The sequence below is a fragment of the Dermochelys coriacea genome, chromosome 5 (assembly GCF_009764565.3).
Source record: "Dermochelys coriacea isolate rDerCor1 chromosome 5, rDerCor1.pri.v4, whole genome shotgun sequence".
Lineage (NCBI taxonomy): Eukaryota > Metazoa > Chordata > Testudines > Dermochelyidae > Dermochelys > Dermochelys coriacea.
The window spans coordinates 127,964,348-127,989,886 of NC_050072.1; the positions used below are offsets into that span (position 1 = coordinate 127,964,348).

General features: G+C 44.2%; 1 protein-coding gene across 1 annotated transcript in view; it reads left to right on the forward strand.

Moving 5' to 3' along the window:
* The window catches only part of TRIM14 (tripartite motif containing 14), a 42,382-nt gene that overhangs the window by 4,264 nt on the left and 12,579 nt on the right, over positions 1-25,539 (forward strand). The window contains exons 3-6 of the mRNA XM_038403701.2: positions 7,191-7,286; positions 10,576-10,809; positions 12,377-12,539; positions 15,395-15,487. Coding sequence (XP_038259629.1) covers positions 7,191-7,286; positions 10,576-10,809; positions 12,377-12,539; positions 15,395-15,487 — 586 coding nt within the window. The remainder of the gene's footprint in view (positions 1-7,190; positions 7,287-10,575; positions 10,810-12,376; positions 12,540-15,394; positions 15,488-25,539) is intronic.

Sequence of the window (25,539 nt, forward strand, 5' to 3'; positions counted from 1 at the left end):
GGTTGCTGCAGCTCTGCTCCCAGGGCAAGTCTGCTCTCTCTGGGCTGTGCCTCTGGCTGTGGGGCTGCAGCTCTACTTCCAGGACAGGGGCTGCTCTCACTGGATCTGGCACAGCTCAGCTTTGGACCCCGCTTTCTCCTTAGCTTGACCCCACTCTGTCTGTCTGACCCAGGCAAATCTAGCTCACACGGAGGACGGGACCTCCCTGGCCTCCTGATTAGCCTGTCTGCCCTGTCGTTCAGGCTGACCTGGAGCATTGGCCTCTCCCCATTGTTCCTGGGGGCTGTTAGTCTCAGGATCCTGATTCCCCATCGACCCTTCCCCCTTTTTAATACTGGGAGCTAGCAACTAAAACACCCCCACTGAATGTTAGTAAGGGGACAACAGTCCCCTTACATTTGCGCGTTGTATAGTCATTTATACCTAAGCAAAAGGAGTGCAAAGTGGAGTCAAATGCTAACTATTCTGAGATGCTAGAGTTTGATGTGTACTTTGCACCGATGTAAATGACTCTTGCAAAGAACTTGGCAGTGGAGAATTAATCCTTTGGACTAGAATCAATCCGGCTGCTTACCTTGATGCTGAAATGGGAGCCTGAGCTCTTTTGAACATCTGGCTCCTGATTGTGAGTGCTGAGCTCTTTGGAACTTCTGGCCCTAAATATCTAGCCTCTGCTGACATCTGCTGGTTTGTTGGTGATAGAGATTTCATTTTTTGTCCGTGGATTCAGTAGAAGAGAAAGAGGCACTCTCCAGGAAATAAGAAAAGGAGTACTTGTGGCACCTTAGAGACTAACAAATTTATTTGAGCATAAGCTTTTGTGAGCTACAGCTCACTTCACATAGGCTTTGTCTACCCTGGCAAATTGTCGACAAAACTTTTGTCTTTCATGGGTGCTTAACCTCCCCTCCCCCCCCCCCCCCCCCCCCCGGCAAAAGACAAAAGTTTTGCCACAGCAAGTGGCAGTATACTCCTGTCGACAAACTGAATGCTGCTTGTGGGGCTGGAAGTATTTTGTCTGCAAATGTGATGACAAAGAGCATTTACACATGCCGACTTTTAGCGACAGGGCTGTGTCTACAGTTAGACAAAACAGTTAAAAGCTGTTTGGTGTAGACAAGCCCTAGATGTAGTTGGTGAACTCAGACATTGGCACACTAGCCTGGGTTCTGGCACTGTAACCCCCTAATTTCCATCCAAGCTGTCTCTTCAGACAGCATAGTCAAATACGCAGACTGAATACATTGCTGGTCAAAATTTTGTGTTGCTGTGCGAGATGGGCTCCTGACATTCGTATTGGAGACAGAGTTTTAGCAATGCTCCTGAAGCAGTGCGGTTATTTTGTTTATCCTCTGTAAGAAGTGAAGACCTCACAAGCAAATGTATGCTAGGACTCAAATCAGAGCATTGCAGAAATGTTCTCCAGGCAGTTCTGAGTACTCACTTATGACCAGTGCAGCAGTGTGCATGTGTGCGCGCGTGCGCTTGGATTTGAAGCAGGGGGAACGGCATATGTGGCAGGAAATTCTGCAGGTCCTCCTCTCGGATATTCCACTGGATCATAGAATCATAGGACTGGAAGGGACCTCGAGAGGTCATCTAGTCCAGTCCCCTGCACTCAAGGCAGGATCAAGTATTATCTAGACTATCCCTGACAGGTGTTTGTCTAACCTGCTCTTAAAAATCCCCAATGATGGAGATTCCACAACTTCCCTAGGCGAATTATTCCAGTGCTTAATCACCCTGACAGGAAGTTTTTTCTAATGTCCAGCCTAAACCTCCCTTGCTGCAATATAAGCCCATTGCTTCTTATCCTGTCCTCAGAGGTTAAGGAAAAAATTTTCTCCCTCCTCCTTGTAACAGCCTTTTATGTACTTGAGAACTGTTATCATGTGCCCCCTCAGTCTTCTCTTTTCCAGACTAACCAAACCCAGTTTTTTCAATCTTCCCTCACGGGTCCTGTTTTCTAAACCTTTAATCATTTCTGTCGCTCTTCTCTGGATTCTCTCCAATTTGTCCATGTCCTTCCTGAAAAGTGGCGTCCAGAACTGGACACAATACTCCAGTTGAGGCCTAATCAGCGCTGAGTAGAGCGGAAGAAATACTTCTCATGTCATGCTTATAACACTTCTGCTAATACATCCCATAATGATGTTTGCTTTTTTTGCAACAGTGTTAGACTGTTGACTCATATCTAGCTTGTGATCCACTATGACACCCAGATCCCTTTCCGCAGTTCTCTTTCCTAAGCAGTCATTTCCCATTTTGTATGTGTGCAACTGATTGTTCCTTCCTAAGTGGAGTACTTTGCATTTGTCCTTATTGAATTTCATCCTGTTTACTTCAGACCATTTCTCCAGTTTGTCCAGATCATTTTGAATTTTAATCCTATCCTCCAAATCACTTGCAACCTCTCTCAGCTTGGTATCATCCGCAGACTTTATAAGTGTACTGTCTGTGCCATTATCTAAATCATTGATGAAGATATTGAACAGAACCGGACTCAGAACTGATCCCTGTGGGATCCCACTTGTTATGCCCTTCCAGCATGACTGTGAACCACTGATAACTGCTCTCTGGGAACAGTTTTCCAACCAGTTATGCACCCACCTTATAGTAGCTCCATTTAGGTTGCGTTTCCCTAGTTTGTTTATGAGACGGTCATGTGAGACAGTATCAAAAGCTTTACTAAAGTCTACCGTGTCCCCCCCATCCACAAGGCTTGTTACCCTGTCAAAGAAACTATCATGTTGGTTTGACATGATTTGTTTTTGACAAATCCATATTGACTGTCACTTATCACCTTATTATCATCTAGATATTTGTAAATTGATTGCTTAATTATTTGCTCGATTATCTTTCCGGGTACAGAAGTTAAGATGACGGGTCTGAATTACTTGTCAGGAAGACTCGATTTAATCATGGATTTCTTCATAAAAGTGCATTCTGGAATATGCCGCTCAAACAGTTTCACTTTTGTTTCTACTGCCTGTCCCTCCCGTCTCACATTTTTTTCCAGACTTCTTCTCCTTGTCCAGATCTGTTCTCCCCCCACCAATCTTTTATTCATTGAACTTTTTGAAATTTTGCAATTTTAGAGAGAGGCAAGGGATTGACTTTGTGTTCACAAATTTGCAGCGGGACAATAAAGTTGAGGTCTGTTGTTTCTCACCTCTGTATATTTATTTATTTATTTATTTTAAAACATTTTTGTTGTTAAAAGTTATCATCTCTGGAGACACAAATCCACAGTTTGAGAACGCAAAACTAAGCATCTCTGATAGTATCTTCTAGACTGAGCACTGAATCCCATTGGGTAGATAGAAAGATTAACCTAAATAATCTATACAGAAGCCTCAGGAACCCCATAAAATTGGGTCCCTAATCCATGAACTATTGGAACTCATTTACAAAACTTTCTTAAACATTACATGAATATATTGTCTCATACTATAGAATTAGAATTTATAATCCCTATTCCATGATGAGATATCTTTGAGCTATAATGTATCTTAATTAAAACTATCTTTTTTCCTCAAAAAGCATTTATCAAAAAAATCTGATTAAAAAAATTAAAAAATCAGATTTTTCTTGTATTTAAATCATTGATTTTTATCCACCCTGTTTTGATGGCAGATTACTCCTGTGCCCCAATCAGAGGTCTAATGGGACTTCTTTTCCTCTGCCCACAGAGGCCAAGAGTTTCAAGCCTGAGTGCCTAAAGTTTAGGCTCCTAAATCCATGCCTAGCTGTTTAAGTAAGTAGTTTGACTTTCAGCAGTGTCAAGCCATGCCGCTTAGATACCTAAATATGGACCCAGGAGTTTAACTTTAGGCAACCAGCTTTGAAAATCTTAGTCAGAGGAGACAGTGGTGTCCATGTTGGCCAAACAACGCAAGGTCCTACACTCAACTTGATAGCATTTCTCTGTTTGTCTGCATATAACACAATAATTTTTGAACACTGCATCTGATCTCTTCCAAAACTTAAGGGAAAATTCTAGGCCTCAGTGGGCAGAAGCCTATTGATTTTGATAAAAATTGGAAAATGAGAACAGGGAAATAAGAAACCCACAGAGCCTCTGGCATGCATATCCCTCAGCTTTAACCAGGTCTGTAATTGTCTATAGATCAAAGAACTAAAGAATTAACACCTTTCAGCATAACAATGCGGCATGCCTCTGTCTCAGCTCTGCCCTTCCTCCCAATGCAGTTTCAAATGTCAGCACCCTGAATGACCAATTTCCAGACAGAAAGGAAAGAAGTAATGTATCTAATGACAAGTTATACACATGGATAATTTGAGGGGGATAAGAGAAGAGCACCTAGATGACCTAATTTTGTAGGGAAGGAGGGATGTAAGGAAATCGGCAGGTGTATAGAACATGCTGATCTGATGGTACCTCTTCTGTTTTGTCCTAGTGCGGAGCACTGCTATTAAAAAGCACCCATTTCAGAGGGAGCTCTGTGTGGGGAGCACTTGTATCACAAATATTTGAAACTAGGCTCTTCAGTCTAGCAGAGAAAGGCATAACAGTCTTATGGCTGGAAGTTGAAGCTAGACAAATTCAGACTGGAAATAAGGTGTGAATTTTTAACAGTGAGAATAATTAACAATTGGAACAATTTACCAAAGGTCGTGGTAGATTCTCAATGACTGGCCATTTTTAAATCAAGATCAGATGTATTTCTAAAAGATCTGCTCTAGGAATTATTTGGGGGCAGTTCTCTGGTCTGTGTTACACAGGAGGACAGACTAGATGATCCCAGTGGTCCCTTCTGGCCTCGGAATCTATGAATGAATCACTGTGTGTGCAATGAGCTCAGCCTGCAGAAGCAATGAAGTGCAGGACATCCTGTACCAGATACAGCCAAGTGGTTATTTTCTCATTCACTCCAATAAAATGTTAGTTGAATTTGGTTTGTTTTAAACAGAGCATTGGTTATAGACATGGACTATAAAGTGGATAGACAGCTGGCAAGATCAGGGATCTCAAACTCAAATCACCACAAGGGCCACATGAGGACTAGTACATGGGCCCAAGGGCCGCATCACTGACACCTTTTAATACTAAGATACAAAAGCCCCTACCTCTGTTCCCGGCATTCGAAGCATGTCAAAACATTCATATTTGTGTTACTGTTACCCATCGTAAGCCTTACCTTTATATGTATATTAGGATAATTCTGCTCTTCTTTTCACACTCTCTAGCTAATTTTTCTCTGTGTGTTTACACATCACAAGTTAAAACTCTGCTATATCTCCAAAACTGCAACATGTCCGTTTCAGAGTCCACTGAAGTTCCCAATGCTCAAGGCCACACTTTTGGGAGTTTTCAATGGCATGATGTTTACTGCTATTAATTTTGATTGTTAAAGGTTTCTGAATCCCTTATTATGCTGTATTATTAGAGTGAAAGTAACAACGTGAAAGGGTTACTTGGGACATGGTATGGCTCTTAACAGCTTAAATTGTGATTTTAAACGTAATAGGTAAAAAAAATAACTTAAGGGCCTCCTCATACAAACAGTTCTCATGACTCCTGTAGGAATCCATGTGGAATGGGGTCTCTATGAATTCTGGGAACAGGCTGATGGGAGATGTTCCAAGCCACAAAAGGGCAGATACGCACTCAGGCCCAGATTATAAAAGGTATTTAGGCGTAGCTATGCTCAGCATTGCAACACCTAACTGATTTAGGAATCTAAATCCTGTCATTGATGGAATTTAGACTTCTAAGTGCCTAACTTCCTTTTGAAAATGAGATCTAGGCTCCTAAATGAGATCAGTGTTCAACGCTGAGTGCAGCAACACCTAAACAGCTTTAACAATCTCGGCCGTGATGCCCATTGACTTCCAGTGGGAGCTGGCTGCCTTAGAAAACCTCCACCTTAATCTCTGAGGGCCAGATCTCAGACCCTTACTCATAGGGAGCAGTACTTTACTCTGCAAATAGCCTCACTGAAATCACCAAGGCTCCTCACAGAGTAAGGTACTAACCAGTGTAAGGTTTCAGAGTAGTAGCTGTGTTAGTATGTATCAGGAAAAAAAAACGAGGCGTACTTGTGGCACCTTAGAGACTTAACAAATTTATTTGGGCATAAGCTTTCATGGGCTAAAATCCACTTTTTTTAGCCCACGAAAGCTTATGCCCAATACATTTGTTAGTCTCTAAGGTGCTACAAATACGCTTTGTTTTTTTTAACCAGTGTAAGGATATCAATATCTGACCTGAATTAGTAAATGTAGTTCAGCCAGTAAACAAAGACATACTTTAAAATATTGAACCATGTTAGGAAAAAAATCAATATTTATCCTTTTTTAAATTACTCACCATCGCTATGTCTTACAATCATAGAATCATAGGGTTAGAAGGGACCGCAAGAGTCATCTGGTCTAGCCTCCTGCCAAAATGCAGGATTTGATGTGTCTAAATCATTCAAGACAGATGGCTATCCAGCCTCCTTTTGAAAACCTTCCATGAAGGATCTTCCATGACTTCCCTAGACACTTTGTTCCATTGTCCTACTGTTCTTACAGTTACGAAGTTTTTCCTGAGATTTAATCTAAATCTGCTATGCTGTAGTTTGCCAGCACGTCCCTTGGCCCGTGTCTCTTCCCGCAGCCCCCATTGGCCTGGAGCGGCAAACTGCAGCTAGTGGGAGCCGCAATTGGCTGAACCTGCGGATGCGGCAGGTAAACAAACCGGTCCGGCATGCCAGGGGCTTTCCTTGAACAAGCGGTGGACCGGCTTTGAGAACCACTGCTCTATACTATGTCCTAGAGCAGAAAACATCTATTGCAACTGAAAAGTGTGACACATATTCACTGGATTTTGAATCCAGGCAATAGTTCCCTGGGTGATTTTCCAAATGAAAATGCTCAGCTGGGATCCTTTAACTGCTAAACACATATGCAGGTGGTATTATTTCTGTCTGAACAAGAACAGAGATTTCAGGGTGAAAAACAGGCTTTCCCAGTAAATTTCCCTATGTCTTGTAGAAGTGATATCAGATGGGCAGCTTCAATATTCAAATACGTGATCTAGTTAACAAGTATTGATATTTACCTTGTATAAACACGTTATCTGGGGAGTTTGACTATATTCTTCTGCTGTAGAAAGAAAAATGGATAATTACGTTTGTAACCATTGTTTATGACCAAGTATGTATTTTATTTTATGTGAACAGGAATTCATGACAAGATACTTGAAGGAGCTAGAATTGAAAAAAAACCAGGAAGTTGGCAATATAAGACATGTAGAACAAGCTGTTAATGACCTTAAGGTAAAGTGGAAACTTGCTCATTAATCATGGAGTAGCAGCTTTCAGATGCTACCCACGCTGCAGCCTAGACAGCTGATTAACCACAAGCATGGTTTTCTAGAGCGAAAGTAAATTTGCTGTCAAGTTTATCTTGTAAATGTTGTGATTAACTTCTCTGTTCCCAGTATTTTGTTACCTGGCAAAGGGCTTGTCTGTGTGGGAAGATTATATAGGTATAAGGTAAGGTATGACTATAAACCACTGTAGTTATGTCAGTAATACCAACTATGTGGACACCCACAGAAGAGGGCCTATTAGCAGTTTAGTTTGTCACTTTGGGAGCGTGTGATGGGTGTTCCCGGGGTGCAACTTGGAACTGGGGTACTGCTGAGCCCTCTGTCTCACCAGCCTGGGTTCCCTCCCACGCTGTGACAAGCTGCAGACCCCTCCAGGTCTTGAACTCACACAAACATTCATGGATAGGGACGCACCCAAGTCATATGAATGATTTTGCCAGTCATTCATGGACCAACAATAGAGAGGCCTCAGCCAGTTCCCTCCAGCCTAGGACCCCAGAACTGTACCGTCTTGCCCTGGTCAAAAGCCTGACCAATGTAAGTTTATTAACCTGTCTGCCCCTCCCTCAATATGGAAGGAACATGACACAAGCTTTTTGTTAACTGAGCTAAGATTTTTCATACACTTCACTCAAACCATGCTGTTTTTAGGTAAAATGTAAAACAAATATATTAACTATGGAAAGAGAGATTTTTAAGTGATTATAAGTAATAAGGGTACAGGTTAAAGTAGATTACCTAAGAAATAAAACAAAATCGCAATCTGAGTTCTGTTAACTAGCCAGGATTTGAATCAAGTGGTGTCTCACGCTGATAGTACAAACACTTTCAGACATAGGCTGGAATCCACCTTTCCTGCCTGGACCCTCTCCCCAGTCAAAGTCTTTGACCTCTAGTCATGTTTCCAGGTGTTGAGTTATGGGGAGTGTGAGGCCAAGTGATGATGTCCCTTCCCCTCTTTCATGGCTTCTGCCACGTGGAGGGAACTTCATTGTCCCAAACAAAGCTCCCAGCCCAGTTTGTGGGGAAAAGTGCAGGCACAAGATGGAATCCAGTGTCACATGATCTAGTCACATGCCCTTGCATGCTTTGATGAGTCATAGCAGCCATTATCCATATATTGGCTGAAAAGTTCACAGGAAAGCCCATGGGTGTGGATAAGCTTCTGACATCTCTTGTGTTTCTTAATGAACCATCACCTTGAATAGTCCACTCACAATGTGCTGGCTAGACTGGATGTAAACTACCTTGGGGAATGTCATCTCTAGAGCAAACACATTTGAAATAGTGATACATAGTCAATATTTATAACTGCAGATACAATGACAGCACATACAATCCAACAGGATATTAATGTTCAACAGATTAAGACTTTTAGAATGATACCTCACAGGGCATACTTTGTACAAATCATATTATAATCCTCTCACCATGGTAAATATGAGGGCACCAGGGCATTGCTTTGGAGTACAGTGTGTCACAGAGGGGTTTAAGCTCAACTGAAAAAAAACAGTCATGCAGAATAAGAGTGCCCACATGGGGAGTTATATCTGTTTAACTGTACTGGTTTAACTGTTAAAAGTTTCCCATGCAGACACGCCCAATGTCTTTCTTCACACAACGCATAGTCAACCTGTGGAACTCCTTGCCAGAGGATGTTGTGAAGGCCAAGACCATAACAGGGTTCAAAAAAGAACTAGATAAATTCGTGGAGGATAGGTCCATCAATGGCTATTAGCCAGGATGGGCAGGAATGGTGTCTCTGGCCCCTGTTTGCCAGAGGCTGGGAGTGGGCAACGGGGGATGGATCATTTGATGATTACCTGTTCTGTTCATTCCCTCTGGGGCACCTGGCACTGGCCACTGTTGGAAGACAGGATACTAGGTTAGATAGACTCTTGGTCTGTCCCAGTAAAGCCGTTCTTGTATTCAGTGTCAAATAGCAATCATAGTCAAACTGATACAGAGGGCTTGTCTACACTACAGAGTCATGGCCAATATAGCAATGCTGGCAGCGCCCCCTAGTGTAGACACAGCATAGCCACCAGAAGGAGTTCTTCTGATGGTATAGCTACGCCACCTCCCAGAACGACATTAGCTAAGCCGAGAAAAGCACTCTTCCATCGGGATAGTTGTGTACCCCAGAAGGTTTGCTGGCATAGCTACATTGGCTGGGGGGGGGGCGGTTAATTTTTTTCAAATTTCTAGTGAACATAGCTGTGCTGGCAAACTGGGCGTAGTGCAAATCAAGCCATAGACCCATATTGTCTGTTAGGGAGAATTATCCAATCACTGCCCGCCTCAGAGTGACATCATAGCTTCAGCTCTGCTGCAGAACAATGTATTTCCTGTAGGCACCTGCACATGGTGCTAGCAGATGCGGGGGCTCTCCTGAAACAGAAATCCTGCCCCTAGTTTCAATTCTGCAATCAGCCACTTGTTAGTGGAAGCGGAACATATGTATCTGGGAGAGCTGTACTGAAATAATTACAAACAGCAAATGATGAACCTCCTCAGCTGCTGTAAATTGATATAGCTCTGTTGAAGTTAATGGAGCTACACTGATTTACATCAGTGAGGATCTGACTCCTATAAAAACAGGAAACTATTACTAATTCTCTGTGGAGAACTGTCGGTGTACTCAGCCCTGTACAGGTAGAAATGGTCCTGGGAGCTTACGCTCTGAAAGCATCTCCATAGTGTACCCAGCAAATGGCTATTAGTGCGATCTGGAGACCTTTCCATGTTGGTTGGACATTGACTCCGGTTGTCCCTCACATTAAGATGCCCTCATTCCAACAATTCTTTTTACCTAACTTGTTTGATAATGGGACATAAAATATTCCCTTTCAAGCATATACAGAAATCCAGTTCCCACATCTGCCAGTCTTCTGGAGTCTGCCTGGTGTCACTCCAGACACTGCTAGCTAAGGGCTAGATTCTGATGCCCTTTCTCACAGTGAGTAATATCTTACTGTGTGAGTAGTCCCACTGAAGTTAAGATGCTGTCAATGAGAGTAAGGGTATCAGAATCTGTCCCTGATCCTTTTCTCCCAGGACAAAAGCAAGAAAACCCCAAACAAGTGTGGTTGTCTGGACTGTGGCCTGACCATTTTTGTAAAGGAAAGCTACAGATCAGTAAAACTTTGGGAATGTAATTTTTAAAGTCTGACAGAGAAACATCGGAGACGCTTATACTCTGAATGTGTCTGCCATTCTGTTTTTATTTGTAGGCACACGCCTCGGCTAGTAAAGCATCTCTGGCAGGGAAGTTCACAGAACTCCGGCTACTACTTGATGAAGAGGAACAGCTGACAAAAAAATTCATAAATGAAAAGACTCAACGGGCCCTCATGATGTATGATCAGCAGATAGTGTCATGTCAAGAACGAATTCAAATCATAGAGAGCTTCTCAAACCGAGTCAGGGAGATCCAACAGCGAAGTGATCCCATTCAGTTATTACAGGTAGCAGTGTACTCTCTTTCTGCCTCTGACATTTAATGGTGAACCACTTTGGAGGCTTATTGTATTTGCTTCTGTAGATATATATGTACAAAGTGCCTTATCCTCTTTTTACCCCTATTACTGCCTCTCTGTTTTTGTGAATAATCTAGCTACTGCCCTTCTAGTTAGTATTACCCACACAGTCACGGTTCCATCTTTAGACTGGGTTTAGAATGCAGGGGTTCTCGCAACAAAATTTTTGGTGACCTCAGAGTTCAGCCACCAACCCTTGCTGGTGGCCACTCTGACAATTTTTCCTAAAATATTTAATTAACTTTAGGAAAAACAAATAAATGTGTACATATACACGTCCAAATCATTGTAATTTATTTATGTCGGGGTTTTTTGCAAACTCAATAATAAAAACAATGTACAGTTGTCTCTGTTCTTTACTGGACCTAAACTGAATAGAAACACAGATAAGGTGCTTTGCATGTTGTTGTCTTTTGTGCTGGTGGTAGTTGTTTCTTTGCATTTTTGGTTGCCTTTTTTTTTTTTTTTTGCTAGCAAGCTGGGAGGCAGTGGAAAGTGATATTAACGAACCTATAAATATCACCTTTCACAGCAGACTTACTCAGCCCTGGATGGGGAGGTGGGTAGGGAGGCAGTGGGGGCCGGGGCGATGGGTGGGTGAGGGGTAATGGGAGGCAGCGGGGGCCAGTGGCAATGGGGAGGGTGGTGAGCCCAGGACCAGTGCCAAAAGCCTGGGGCTGGAGGACACAGCAGAGGCCAGCAGTAATGCCAAAGCCCAATGGCTGGATCCTGGGGTCCCACGGCTGGGGACGCGGCCAAAGCCCAGGGCCTGAAGAGGCAGCGGGGGTCAGGGGTAATGGGCAGAATGGTGAGGCTGCGGGATTGAGCCCCTCTACCCCACCCCCTCGCAATCACCACCCAGGAGGCTGTGGCCAGAAAAAAAGCCCTTAGGGCGGCATTTGAGAAACACTGGTTTAGATCACTTGGATCTTTACCATTAAGTAAAAGAGAGGGGCTAAATTATACCCATTTTTTGAATATCCCTGTACCTTTTTACAAGGTCAACACCTCCAGCCCTCTCCCTGTGCCACTTCACTTTAGGCACCTGAAGAGGAGCTGAACTCTTGGCAATCTGGCCTATGCATGCTGCAGGGGTAGAAAATTCAGGAGCCTGCCCTTGTATTTTCTGCACTCAACCCTAACAAGGCTATAGGCAGGCCAAATTCCCTTCGTAATTCAACATTTCCCCCAAGATTGCAGTAGTACCCAGCTCTGAACCACCAGAGGAACTCCTTTCACTGGGATGCAGACTGGCTGCACCAGCACTTGGGTCATTGCTGTTGCTTTAAGCAGGCCAAACATGGGGAGAATTAAAGGGCTTGGTTATCATGGACCGAAGGTTTTGCTGATTGTTTTTGATTTATCCCTGCATGCTGGAGAAAGAGAGTGCAGATTTGTGGCTCCACCTCAGCTTTTGAGCATGGGTGTGGGTTTGGAGAGGGAATAATGGCCAAAAGGTATTGCCTAACTCTAGGATTTGATTTTGTGTTCGCAGGACTACACAGCATCAGAAAAAGAAATACAGGAGCAGAGGGTTCCGGCAGAACAGTGGCACCCAGTGCCTATGTCATTTGAGCATGTTATGAACCATTACAGGGGCTTGGCAAGAGCTATTCAGTCTGTTGTGCAGAAACCTTTAGAAGCTCGACTTAAAGAAGGTACCTTTGACAGTGCCGTGTTTTCAACTCTTTCGATTTTGCAGGCTCATGCTGTCTGCTTATTCTTTGTTCACTACTGGCACTCAGGCAGACAGTCACCATGTAGCAATAGTAAATGTAGCCAAGGGTAAATGCGGGTAACCTTTTACCCGCTTCTCATTTGGCGAGTAAGGAGTTTAGCTTAGGTTAGCTTTACCCACTTTGCCTTTTACCTTTACACCACTGCCATGGAGTCAGTACAATCTGAACATGCATTACTGTTGCTCATTTTACATGACACATGCAATGTGTGTCTGCCTATCGCTGGCAGTTCTGCAAAACCTTATTGGTCTTGACTTTTCTGTTGCTCTTTTTGGCCAAACTTAAATCAAGGTAGTTTAGATGCACGTTTCATTTCCCAAAAGCCACCAGGATAAATGGTTCTAGCTTCGGCTTCTGTCTAGCTACAAACTACTGAAAATAGGGACTTAAGGCACAATGTGCTGGGAACTCTCAAATCCCAGTGTCTTCAGTGAGAGGAAAGGGTGCTGAGTGACAGCCCTTCAGAACGAGAGAGCCAGCTCACAGAACTTACTGCTGGGAAAGGCCTGTGAAAACCTCTGTCCTTCAGTAGCGATGGAACTTACACTGTCACCTTGGGGAGATTGTTCCACAATCTCACTGTCAGGGAGTTTTTCTTGATAGTCAGCCTAAATTTTCTTGTTACATTTTGTCCCATTGCTCTTTTAGGGCCCTAACTATTTCCGTTTCTGTCTTTGGGGCTGGCATCCTTCATGTATTTGTAATCTTGTGTCCTCCCTTTAATCGCCTAGGGTGACTGCAGCATGTGTAGACATACCCAAGCTAGCTTTGATCTAGCTAGCTCCAACAACAATAGCCCTGAAGACATGGCAGCATGGGCTAGCTACTTGAATACATACACAGGGTCCCCGGTGGGCTTGTACAGCCATGCTGCTGCAGCTTCACTGTGATTGTTGTGCGAGCTAGTTAGATCCAAGCCAGCTCTGGAATGTTTACTCCTGCTGCAGTTACACTTCTGATTTGTAATGCAGACATCTCCTCCAAGCTAGCCATATGTAGTTTTTCTAATCTTTCCTCCTGAATCAGTCCCTTCTTCTTTTTCCTGAGTTGTGAATAGTAATGTAGACCCCAGTAAGATGTTCCATTAATTCAGATTATTCCCAGAATTCCTTTGTATCTCACTGTAACCTATTGGTGAGTGTGTATGCCGGTCTCCCTCTGTGCCAATCCATAGAGAACAGAGCTGTTACAACCCTCACATATACACTGTACTACAGCCATCACATGTACAGTAAATACCATCCGCATGTTTAGGAATGCTTTAAATGCATACGCAGCTGTGTTAACATGTCTCATGCCTGTTTTCCGTGTTCCAAACAGATGGCTATGCCAGGACACTTTCTAGTCTTTTGTCTTCTGCTTTTGTTTTGGATCAACTCTGTTTTCTTCCCTACTCTGTTTGTTTGACGTGCCCCATGGCTGAGTTAACTCAAAGACCTCCCAGTCGCCCCCTTTTATTATTATTATTTATTATTATTCATGGCGTTATTTATTACATGTATTGCAGTAAAGCCGGTGAGCCCGTCATGGACCAGGACCCGCTGCGCTAGGTGCTATACAAACACAGATCAAAAAGACAGTCCCTGCCCCAAAGAGTTTCGGATCTAAGTAATAACCTTCCTAGTTTAAAGTTCCCTAAGAAGGGCTGCCTAATTTGAACCTAGGAGGCTCAGGCTCCTATCGCTGCACAGTCTCACTCCTAACTACCCTGTGGCTAGCCCAGTGCATAATACAAGGTTATACTCCCTAATATCTTTAAATAGCAGTGCTATAACAAAAGATATTCTCACCAGAGTATTGAATGCATTCTGAACTGTAACACTTTTTGAGATAGCTTCTTTTGTTACATGTGGCTTATATGCATTTCTAAGGACAGGCCACCCCTGGTGGAATATAGGGCCATGAAGAACAATAACCTCCTCACCCCAGCCATATGGAAACCCCAACTGTTCATAGATTCATAGGTTATGAGGCCAGAAGGTACCATTAGATATCTAGTCTGATCTCTGGTATATCACAGGCCGCCCAGTTACCCCTGAGTTGACCCCATTGTGAAAGATGCACTAGACAACATTGAGTCAAGTATGGCATGATACAATAGGATAGCTTCAGGAACAGTGGGGAATCCTGGAAGTTTATTGGTGATGTAATGAAGGGAATGAGTGATAGTACCATGTAACTGCCTTTGGGATCACAGCACCTTTGCATAAATCATCAACTGTCTGGCTACGTTCCATTTCACAATCATCTGTATAGGAAGAATACACTCTCTGCATCCGATGAAGTGAGCTGTAGCTCACGAAAGCTTATGCTCTAATAAATTTGTTAGTCTCTAAGGTGCCACAAGTACTGCTTTTCTTTTTGCGAATACAGACTAACACGGCTGCTACTCTGAAACTCTCTGGTTTGTTTGTTTGTTTTTCCTTGATGCTTAGAAACCAGAGATTCAGTCCTGTAGCATGATTAGTGAAGTGTGTTGCATACCAGACTCTCTACTGAGTGGCTCTGTTGTGTGTTATGCATATCCATGCTACCAAATGGACTTAGGATGGGAAATAGAATTTTGTACAAAATAAACTCCTCTGCCACTAGTAAAGATAATTTATAGTAATTGTCAGCCAATCAACTTGGAAAAAGGGAATGTGACATTTTGCCTTGCCTAGGTTGCTGTTAGAATTTAAAGCACTTTTCCCTGCAAACTCCCTTTATAAGCAGCAGATACGTTCTTCTTGGGAAAACATTTTCTAAACAGCCTCTTTTCATTTGTACCTTAGACGTTTTCAGCAGCCTTAATGCCACTTCCAAGAAGGAGCCTGGTACAATGCTGAAAACAACGTCTACAGTTGATAGATCGCTATTTTTAAAACGTAAGTAACGCTAAACCAAACTTTCCTGTGTTCCCAGAACTAATAACCAAGGTTAAGATTTTCAGAAGTGCCTTGAGTTTGGATGCCTCAGTTTTTGGGGACCTAACTTGTGACACCTTCAAAGGGGGATGCTCAGTACTTTCTGAAAATCAGACCCCTCTAGGGTGTCTCATGTCAGGAAACAAAAACTGCTGTCACTTTTGAAAATTGTGACCCAGCATTTATATTTACACCTGCAAGCATATGAACTGGCTAGTGTATCTAATGTAGCTTCTTTAGATATTCATATTCTGCACACCCTTGTGATAGTTGCCTTTCTTAGGGCTTGTCTACATATGAAAGTTAACGTGGAATAAGGTAGGGTGTGAATTAATTAAACTCAGAATAAGGCACTATTATTCTGGAATAAGAGCAGCTCCACATGGAGTTTATCAGGAATAACTCCCTGTTAGGGAGCTTATTCCTTCACCCGCTCACTTCCCTGGTCCTTCTCGCATGAACAGAGAGCAACAATACCCGAAGTCCAAAGGTGCAAACAATTCAATGTTTATTGGGGTGAACTTCCAGCAAGCATGATTCCAGTTTCCTTCCTTAGTGTCCCCCTTCCCAGCTCTGACACCACAGAACCTTACACCTGTGTCCCTGTTCCCATTCCTGCCCTTAGCCAAACATGATTCCAATTTCCCCACCCCCATTCCCTGTTCCCATTTCCCCCACCCACCCACCTCCTGATTTGACTACAGACTATATAGTAAAACTTGAGTTCTGCTTAGCTATACCTTAACCAATCATTTTACTGAAATTTAACTAACCAATCCTTACATATTCTAACATGATTATTTAACCAATTATATCCCACCACCTTAATTAGTTTACATCCAGCAAAATTAATTATACAGCAGACAGAAACAATCACAGAACCAGACAGAGATTATGCAGACAAACAATAGGGAAATGGGGACTACAGTGATAGAACAAACACAGAAATGAGGATTTCACATCCCAGCTATTGATAAGTGAGTTCTTGCCAGGCAGGATGCTATCAAACTTGTTTCCTTTTACATCTTCTAGTCACTTCCCTTTCTCTGGAGGCGATAGGCGTTATCAGGACAGGATTGTATCCTAACAGCCCAATAGCACCTTATTTCAGTGTGACTAGGTTGGAATGTGAGGAGGTGACGGTCGCTTCCCAGCTTATGGCTGCCTCTGCTGCTTAGCGAAAGGCTTTAGCCTAAGAACAGGGCCTCAGACTGTCACAGGAAGAGAAGGCTCTTACACTGGCAGACAGTGACTTTGATTCTCTCTTTTATACCTCTAGAACTAGCCAAGTGATAAGAATACACCTAAATTCTTAGAGTATAGGCCTTTACAGACAGGCCTGAATATCTGTATCCTAACACTCCCCATGTAGACAAGACCTTTCAGAATGACATGGGGCCGCCATGTAGCCTATTTGGTGGTGTTTTTTTGGTGGTTCTCTCTTTCCGAGAATGCAGAGGAAGGCTAAGAAGTAAATTGTTTAATTTATTATTATCAGTAGTGTTGTTGTGGGAAAGTTCTAAGTTTTGGATTTTATCCGGAAGATGGTTGGTTTTGTGGCTACTCCAATTTCAAAGCCATGAGCCAGTCATTGAGAAACAGCTGTCTCCTGCTCTTCCAAGTTTCACCCTGGTTGTTAAAAATTCCATTGTTCTTGATGGCAGAAGGTCAGAGTAGCCTGGACCCCACCCATTTTGGTCCATGAATCTCAGAAGTAGAACCTTGAATCTACACTGGGGGGTCAGTGGAGTGTTGGGAGTGAGAATGTGATGTACTCACGCTGTCCTGTGTTGCTTAGCTGCTGGATGGGCTGCCATATTCTGAATCGGTGGAGCAGTCTTGGGACTGATGCTGTCCTCTCAACCCTGTTGCACTGTATTAAATTGGCCTGCAAACCATGACGTGGATCTCTCTGGCTAACATGCATGGCCCCTGGCCAGACAGAGATGGAAGAATGGGTTTCCAGCAGCAGTGTCAAAGCCTCTCTATTGAGAATTATATGTTCTTGGATAGTTCTCTGTCCATTTGCACCACTTCAGTCTTGCCTGGAGTCAGATAATGTTTGCTGCTTTTCATCTAAACACTGATCTTGCTTAGGCACTAAATCTGCTGGGAGGTGTTGCTCTGAGCATTTGATATTAAGGATAAGCAGAGATAGGTGTTGTCAATCTGTGACTTGGATCCATGATTTGAGTGATTGGCATTTTGCATCTTTCTGTTTCAAGAGATGTGTTTGCAGAGTCAGGAAGACAGCACTGCATTGGTTTACATTTGCTTTGCATTTGGGAAGTTATCTTTGTAATCCTAAGGGTTAGAAATACAGTTTCTTGGCTACCCAAAGCTGACAATGATGGATTGTTAGGGGAGGTGTTTACTAATCCACCAGCCGGTGGAGCTTTGAAGTCCTAGTCACAAATAACACTGTGGATTATTAAAATTCTTCTAGTTGTAGTAGTAATACACTTTACCTTTCACCAGTAACACACAAATAAACAAACAGCATTTCTCCATTTGGAGAATGAAAACAGCCAAGTTCATTTTGTATTTTCTAGTCAATTTCAGCACTTTGCTGGAATTTTGAGCTTAACCCTGCAGTGGAATGTTTGTGCGTAAACACATATGTATGCACACACAGTCTCTCTCTTTTTTTATCCCATGGAAATATTTAACTTAGGTTTTACATTCTTTTTTTATCTCAGATTTTGAGCACTGACAGTATATCCCTTTAATTATTTTTACAACTTTACAAGCTGTAACTAGAAAAAGAGTAACTGGAGCCAGACTTCTCAACTGCTTCTCCTTTTGAGGTCCATCATCCATTTTAGTCCCAGAGTTACCTGCATTCTGTACACATTTGACATCCCTTCATGTTTTATTGCTGAAAATTACTGATCCCAGCAATGCAGACTTGTTGAGCCAGAGGTTCCTGAGAGAGTTATTTACACCAAGCGAAGGATTCCATTGCTTGTTACATTTCCTCCAGGAGTAATTTTTTTGTCTCCCTCATCTGGTATCTGTCACAAATTGCATCCTACATCTGGGCCTTGTTAGGTGTAACAAAAGGTATGTCTACACTACGAAATTAGGTCCAATTTATAGAAGTCGGTTTTGTAGAAAGCGTTTTTATACAGTCGAGTGTGTGTGTCCCCACACAAATGCTCTAAGTGCATGTAGTTGGCGGACTGTGTCCACAGTACCGAGGCAACAGTCGACTTCCGGAGCTTTGCACTGTGGGTAGCTATCCCACAGTTCCCGCAGTCTCCACCGCCCATTTGAATTCTGGGTAGAAATCCCAGTGCCTGATAGGGCTAAAACATTGTCGCGGGCGGTTCTGGGTACATATCATCAGGCCCCCGTTCCCTCCCTCCCTCCGTAAAAGTAAGGGCAAACAATTGTTTTGCATCTTTTTTCTTGAGTTACCTGTGCAGACGCCATACCACGGCAAGCATGGAGCTCGCTCAGCTAACCGTCACCGTATGTCTCCTGGTGCTGGCGGACATGGTACTGCATTGCTACACAGCAGCAGTTTATTGCCTTTTGGTAGCAGACAGTGCAGTATGACTGGTAGCCATCATCGACGTAGTCCTGGGTGCTCTTTTAACCAAACATGGGAGTGACTCAGCCAGGTCATTTCCCTTGTTTCATCTCATGGCGATTGAGTCCTACCGGCAGTGCACTGTCTTTTATTTTGCAGCCAGCAGAAGACGATGGCCAGTAGTCATACTGCACCGTCTTCTGCTGAGCACCCAGGAGGTGACGATGGCTAGCGGTCGTACTGCACAGTCTGCTGCCAGCATGATGTATAAAGATAGATGAAGTGGCTCAAAACAAGAAATAGACCAGATTTGTTTTGTATTCATTTTCTCCTCCCTCCCTCTGTGAAATCGACGGCCTGCTAAACCCAGTTTTGAGTTCTATCCTTGAGGTTTTGAGTTCTATCCTTGAGGCGGCCATTCAGTTTCTCGCAAAGCTACCCCCTTTGTTGATTTTAATTCCCTGTAAGCCAACCCTGTCAGTCGTCCCTGCCTCCGTCAGGGCAACAGCAGACAATCGTTCTGCGCCTTTTTCTGTGCAGACGCCATACCACAGCAAGCGTGGAGCCCGCTCAGATCACTTTGGCAATTAGGAGCACATTAAACACCACATGCATTATCCAGCAGTATATGCAGCACCAGAACCTAGCAAAGCGAAACCGGGTAAGTAGGCAACATCAGCGCCGTGACGAGAGTGATGAGGACATGGACACAGACTTCTCTCAAAGCACGGGCTCTGCCAACGTGGGCATCATGGTGCTAATGGGGCAGGTTCATGCGGTGGAACGCTGATTCTGGGCTCGGGAAACAAGCACAGACTGGTGGGACTGCATAGTGTTGCAGTCTGGGACGATTCCCAGTGGCTGTGAAACTTTCGCATGCGTAAGGGCACTTTCATGGAACTTTGTGACTTGCTTTCCCCTGCCCTGAGGCGCAAGAATACCAAGATGAGAGCAGCCCTCACAGTTGAGAAGCAAGTAGCAATAGCCCTGTGAAAGCTTGCAACGCCAGACAGCTACCGGTCAGTCAGGAATCAATTTGGAGTGGGCAAATCTACTGTAGGGGTTGCTGTGATGCAAGTAGCCAACGCAATCAAAGATCTGCTGATATCAAGGGTAGTGACCCTGGGAAATGTGCAGGTCATAGTAGATGGCTTTGCTGCAATGGGATTCCCTAACTGTGGTGGGGCCATAGATGGAACCCATATCCCTATCTTGGCACCGGAGCACCAAGCCATCGAGTACATAAACCGCAAGGGGTACTTTTCAATAGTGCTGCAAGCTCTGGTGGATCACAAGGGACGTTTCACCAACATCAACGTGGGATGGCCAGGAAAGGTACATGACACTTGCATTTTCAGGAACTCTGGTCTGTTTCAAAAGCTGCAGGAAGGGACTTTCTTCTCAGACCAGAAAATAACCATTGGGCATGTTGAAATGCCTATAGTTAATCTTAAGGACCCAGCCTACCTCTTAATGCCATGGCTCATGAAGCCATACATAGGCAGCTGGAGAGTAGTCAGGAGCTGTTCAACTACAGGCTGAGCAAGTGCAGAATGGTGGTAGAATGTGCATTTGGACGTTTAAAAGCATGCTGGCAGAGTTTACTGACTCGGTTAGACCTCAGTGAAACCAATATTCCCACTGTCTTACTGCTTGCTGTGCGCTCCACAATATCTGTGAGAGCAAGGGGGAGACGTTTATGGCGGGGTGGGAGGTTGAGGCAAATTGCCTGGCTGCTGGTTACGCACAGCCAGACACCAGGGCGGTTAGAAGAGCACAGGAGGGCACGATGCACATCACAGAAGCTTTGAAAACCAGTTTCATGACTGGCCAGGCTACGGTGTGAAAGTTCTGTTTGTTTTTCCTTGATGAAATCCACCGCCCCTTGGTTCACTCTACTTCCCTATAAGCTAACCACTCTCCCCACCTCCCTTCGATCACTGCTTGCAGAGGCAATAAAGTCATTGTTGCTTCACATTCATGCATTCTTTATTAATTCATCACACAAATAGGGGGATAATTACCAAGGTAGCACAGGAGGTGTGGTGGAGGAGGGAAGGACAAGGCCACACAGCACTTTAAAAGTTTAAAACTTATTGAATGCCAGCCTTCTGTTACTTGGGCAATCCTCTGGGGTGGAGTGGCTGGAGGCCCCCCACCACGTTCTTGGGCGTCTGGGTGAGGAGGCTAAGGAACTTGGGGAGGAGGGCGGTTGGTTACACAGGGGCTGTAGCGGTGGTCTGTGCTCCTGCTACCTTTCCTGCAGCTCAACCATACGCTGGAGCATATTAGTTTGATCCTCCAGCAGCCTCAGCATTGAATCCTGCCTCCTCTCATCACACTGCCGCCACCTTTCAGCTTCAGCCCGCCACCTCTCCTCCCGGTCATTTTGTGCTTTCCTGCACTCTGACGTTGTCTGCCTCCACGCATTCGTCTGTGCTCTGTCAGTGTGGGAGGACAGCATGAGCTCAGAGAACTTTTCATCGCGAGTGTGTTTTTTTCGCCTTCTAATCTTCGCTAGCCTCTGGGAAGGAGAAGATTCTGTGATCCTTGAAACACATGCAGCTGGTGGAGAATAAAAAAGGGACAGTGGTATTTGAAAAGACACTTTTTATAGAACAATGGGTACACTCTTTCATGGTAATCCTTGCTGTTAACATTACATACATAGCACATGTGCTTTCGTTACAAGGTCGCATTTTGCCTCCCCCCACCGCGTGGCTAACAGCGGGGAACATTTCTGTTCAGCCATAGGCAAACAGCCCAGCAGGAATAGGCACCTCTGAATGTCCCCTTAAGAAAAGCACCCTATTTCAACCAGGTGACCATGAACGATATCACTCTCCTGAGGATAACACAGAAAGATAAAGAACGGATGTTGTTTGAACTCCAGCAAACATACACTGCAATGCTTTGTTCTACAATGATTCCTGCGTACATGCTACTGGCCTGGAGTGGTAAAGTGTCCTACCATGGTGGATGGAATAAGGCTGCCCTCCCCAGAAACCTTTTGCAAAGGCTTTGGGAGTATATCCAGGAGAGCCACGAATGCCAGGGCAAATTAATCATTAAACATGCTTGCTTTTAAACCATGTATAGTATTTTAAAAGGTACACTCACCAGAGGTCCCTTCTCCACCTGGTGGGTCCGGGAGGCAGCCTTGGGTGGGTTTGGGGGGTACTGGCTCCAGGTCCAGGGTGAGAAACAGTTCCTGGCTGTCAGGAAAACCGGTTTCTCCACTTGTTTGCTGTGAGCTATCTCCAGCCTCCTCCTCATCGTCTTCCTCGTCCCCAAAACTGCTTCCAGATTGCCTCCATCTCCATTGATGGAGTCAAACAACATGGCTGGGGTAGTGGTAGCTGAACCCCCTAAAATGGCATGCAGCTCATCATAAAAGCAGCACGTTTGGGGCTCTGACCCGGAGCGGCCGTTTGCCTCTCTAGTTTTCTGATAGGCTTGCCTCAGCTCCTTAAGTTTCACTTGGCACTGCTTTGGGTCCCTGTTATGGCCTCTGTCCTTCATGACCTGGGAGATTTTCACAAATGTTTTGGCATTTCGAAAACTGGAACGTAGTTCTGATAGCACGGATTCCTCTTCCTATACAGCGATCAGATCCTGTACCTCCCGTTCGGTCCATGCTGGAGCTCTTTTGTGATTTTGGAACTCCATCATGGTCACCTCTGCTGATGAGCTCTGCATGGTCACCTGCAGCTTGCCACACTGGCCAAACAGGAGATTGAAATTCAAAAGTTCGCGGGCTTTTTCCTGTCTACCTGGTCAGTGCATCTGAGTTGAGAGTGCTGTCCAGAGCGGTCACAATGGAGCACTTTGGGAGAGCTCCCGGAGGCCAATACCATCTAATTGCGTCCACAGTATCCCAAATTCGACCCAGCAAAATCTATTTCAGCACTAATCCCCTTGTCAGGGGTGGAGTAAGGAAATAGATTTTAAGAGCCCTTTAAGTCGAAAAAAAGGGTTTTGTCATGTGGACGGGTGCAGGGTTACATCGATTTAACGCTGCTAAATTCGACCTCAATGCCTAGTGTAGACTAGGGCTTAATGAAGCCAATTCAGTCTCTTTTTGTTATCAGTGTTTCACCAGTGGATGGCCGTAGAGACTGCCAAGAGGAATTGCTTTAGATGTATTTTTTATAACTATTTATTTAGGAAGTTTTAACAGGTTTACAAATCATTGCTATGTAAATATCAGTAACGCAACAATAAAGTCCGCTTCTTTTTCTGTTTAGAGAAACGTTCTGCAACAATTAACATCCACTGCAGGCAGACATTGTTCTCTCTCTCTAACCAGGGTCTGAAGGAAGAACAGCGGTACAGAGCTCGTAGGTTTGCTCTCCAGGCAGTGTGCAGCAGTGGGTTCCTCTGTACTGATGCTGATAGTTAGCCCAGGACAAAACCCTTTTCATTTGGGTTGCAGAGTGGTCAAGATTGGAGCTGGTTGGGAATTTTTTGGTGAAAGTTTTTTATGGGAAAATGCTGCTGATTTATTGAAACCAAAACTTTTTGTGGAATGTTTCTCAGATCCAGAATGGCATGGGGGGTAGACCCCAGATTAGCCAAGTTGTTAGGGCCCCTGTGTTTGGGGAGCCCTGGGTTCAGGTTGCTGTCAGTTGTTGGCTGTTGGTGTGTGCTCTCTGTGTGCTGCACAGATAGCTGAGGTAGCAGAGCTCGATAGAACGGCCCAAGGAAACCGACTCAGTTCAGTAGCAAAGGTGCCCCGCCAGGTTAATTGTCAACGAAGCAGAGTAGTAGCACCCGGTAGACTCTGGGGATATTGCGCCTGTGACAATGGACTCGGCTCAGTGAGCGGCAGGACTCGCTGCTCCTCCTCGGCTGGACAAAGACACCCCCTCTGTGACCCCTCTATTATACACTCATACAAACAAGTTGGGTATTGCCCCGTCAAGGCTGATTTCCCCACTCTGGCACTTTGAGTTCAGAAGGTGGGGGCCCGCAAGGATTCTAAAAATTAATACTGGCTACTCCAGACCTGTATTAAACTCCCAAGGTTACAGCTTTTCTCTAACCCTGGATGGGTAGATGCTGCCACTACCCAAGTGCAGAAGACGCATTTGGGAATTCCTTCCTGTGGGGTACCCACAAGCCCTTCTCCCCCCAGGAAGAACTGAGAAAGAAAACAAAGGAAATCAGCTGTTGCCATGAGCTAAGTAAACAACATATGCACAAACCTCTTAGGGATACAAAAATCCAATCCTATTCTTTAAAAAGGTAAATGTTATTAAAAACAAAAAGAGAGAAAATACATCTGGAACTTAGGCTTTTTGCTAAGTTTAAAAAAAAAAACAGTTACAAGGATTAAGCATCAAGATCGCTTCTTGAGGTCCAGCTTAAAGGTTACAAGCAATCCAAAAGCACCTAGGGTTAGCACAGAGGAGTCCACAAGTCATAAAGAAATAAGAGAGAGAAACCTCATTGTGTCTCCCTAGACATTTCCTGATCTGCTTACATAGCTGTGGTTTCAAATGAGTAGTTTCTAGGTATGCTCTGATTATTTTCATATCTGCCTCAAGCATTTACAGCATAGCTCCAATCCTATACCTGTTCTCCAGGAGAACAACCAGCCAGACAAAGGGGGAAGTTTTTTCCCAATTTTAAGAAGTTCTAACCTTCCCATTGGCTCTTTTGGTCAGATGCCCTTCCTTTTACCTATGGACTTTTTTTAACCCTTTACAGGTAGAGCGAGTAGAGAACAACTACTAACAGGGATTTTATAACTAACTGGCTAGCTGGGTGTCCATAAAAGGGAGCTACCCTTCCCCCCCCCCTTGATTTATCATAGCTCCTCTGACATAGTTACACCCTTTACCTTGTACATGTGGGTTCAATCAAAACATCTCTATCCATCACCCTGCCATCCTGACCTTATCCTTAGGACAGGTCATTGTGTCCCTGTATTATCTTTGAGGAATGTGTTTACACCATACTCTTGTATCAGGGTTTTCTAGTACTATCCTTCTGGAATGTGTTTAAGTAAATACTTAGTGCCCTAGGAGTGCTTGCGTTTTTGCAACACCAGCCCTGTTCTTGCCAAGTTCATGTATCAGATATAGAACCTGCAAGCAGGCATCTGCTTTGTAACAGGGCCTGACTTTAGTTCAGACCTCATACCAGGCTCCTTATACCAGACCTAATGTCTCAGGCTCTCTCTTTCTACTACATTGGTCTTTCTTCTGTTTGATTAGGAGCAGGTACTTGAACCTGGGTCTCCCACATCCCAGGTGAGTGCCCTAACCACCAAGGCGTGTACAACAACTGATTGTGCTCAGCCCTGTCGGAGCATAATGGAAGACATAACCCTCAGCCCAAGGAGTTCACAGCCTAAACAGGAAACAATTCAAACACACGTGCATGAGTGATGTGACAGGGTCAGGCCAGATGGCTATAGGAGAGTAACTGAAATACCAATAGGCCGGCCCCGGCCTCTCTGCACAGAGGGAGG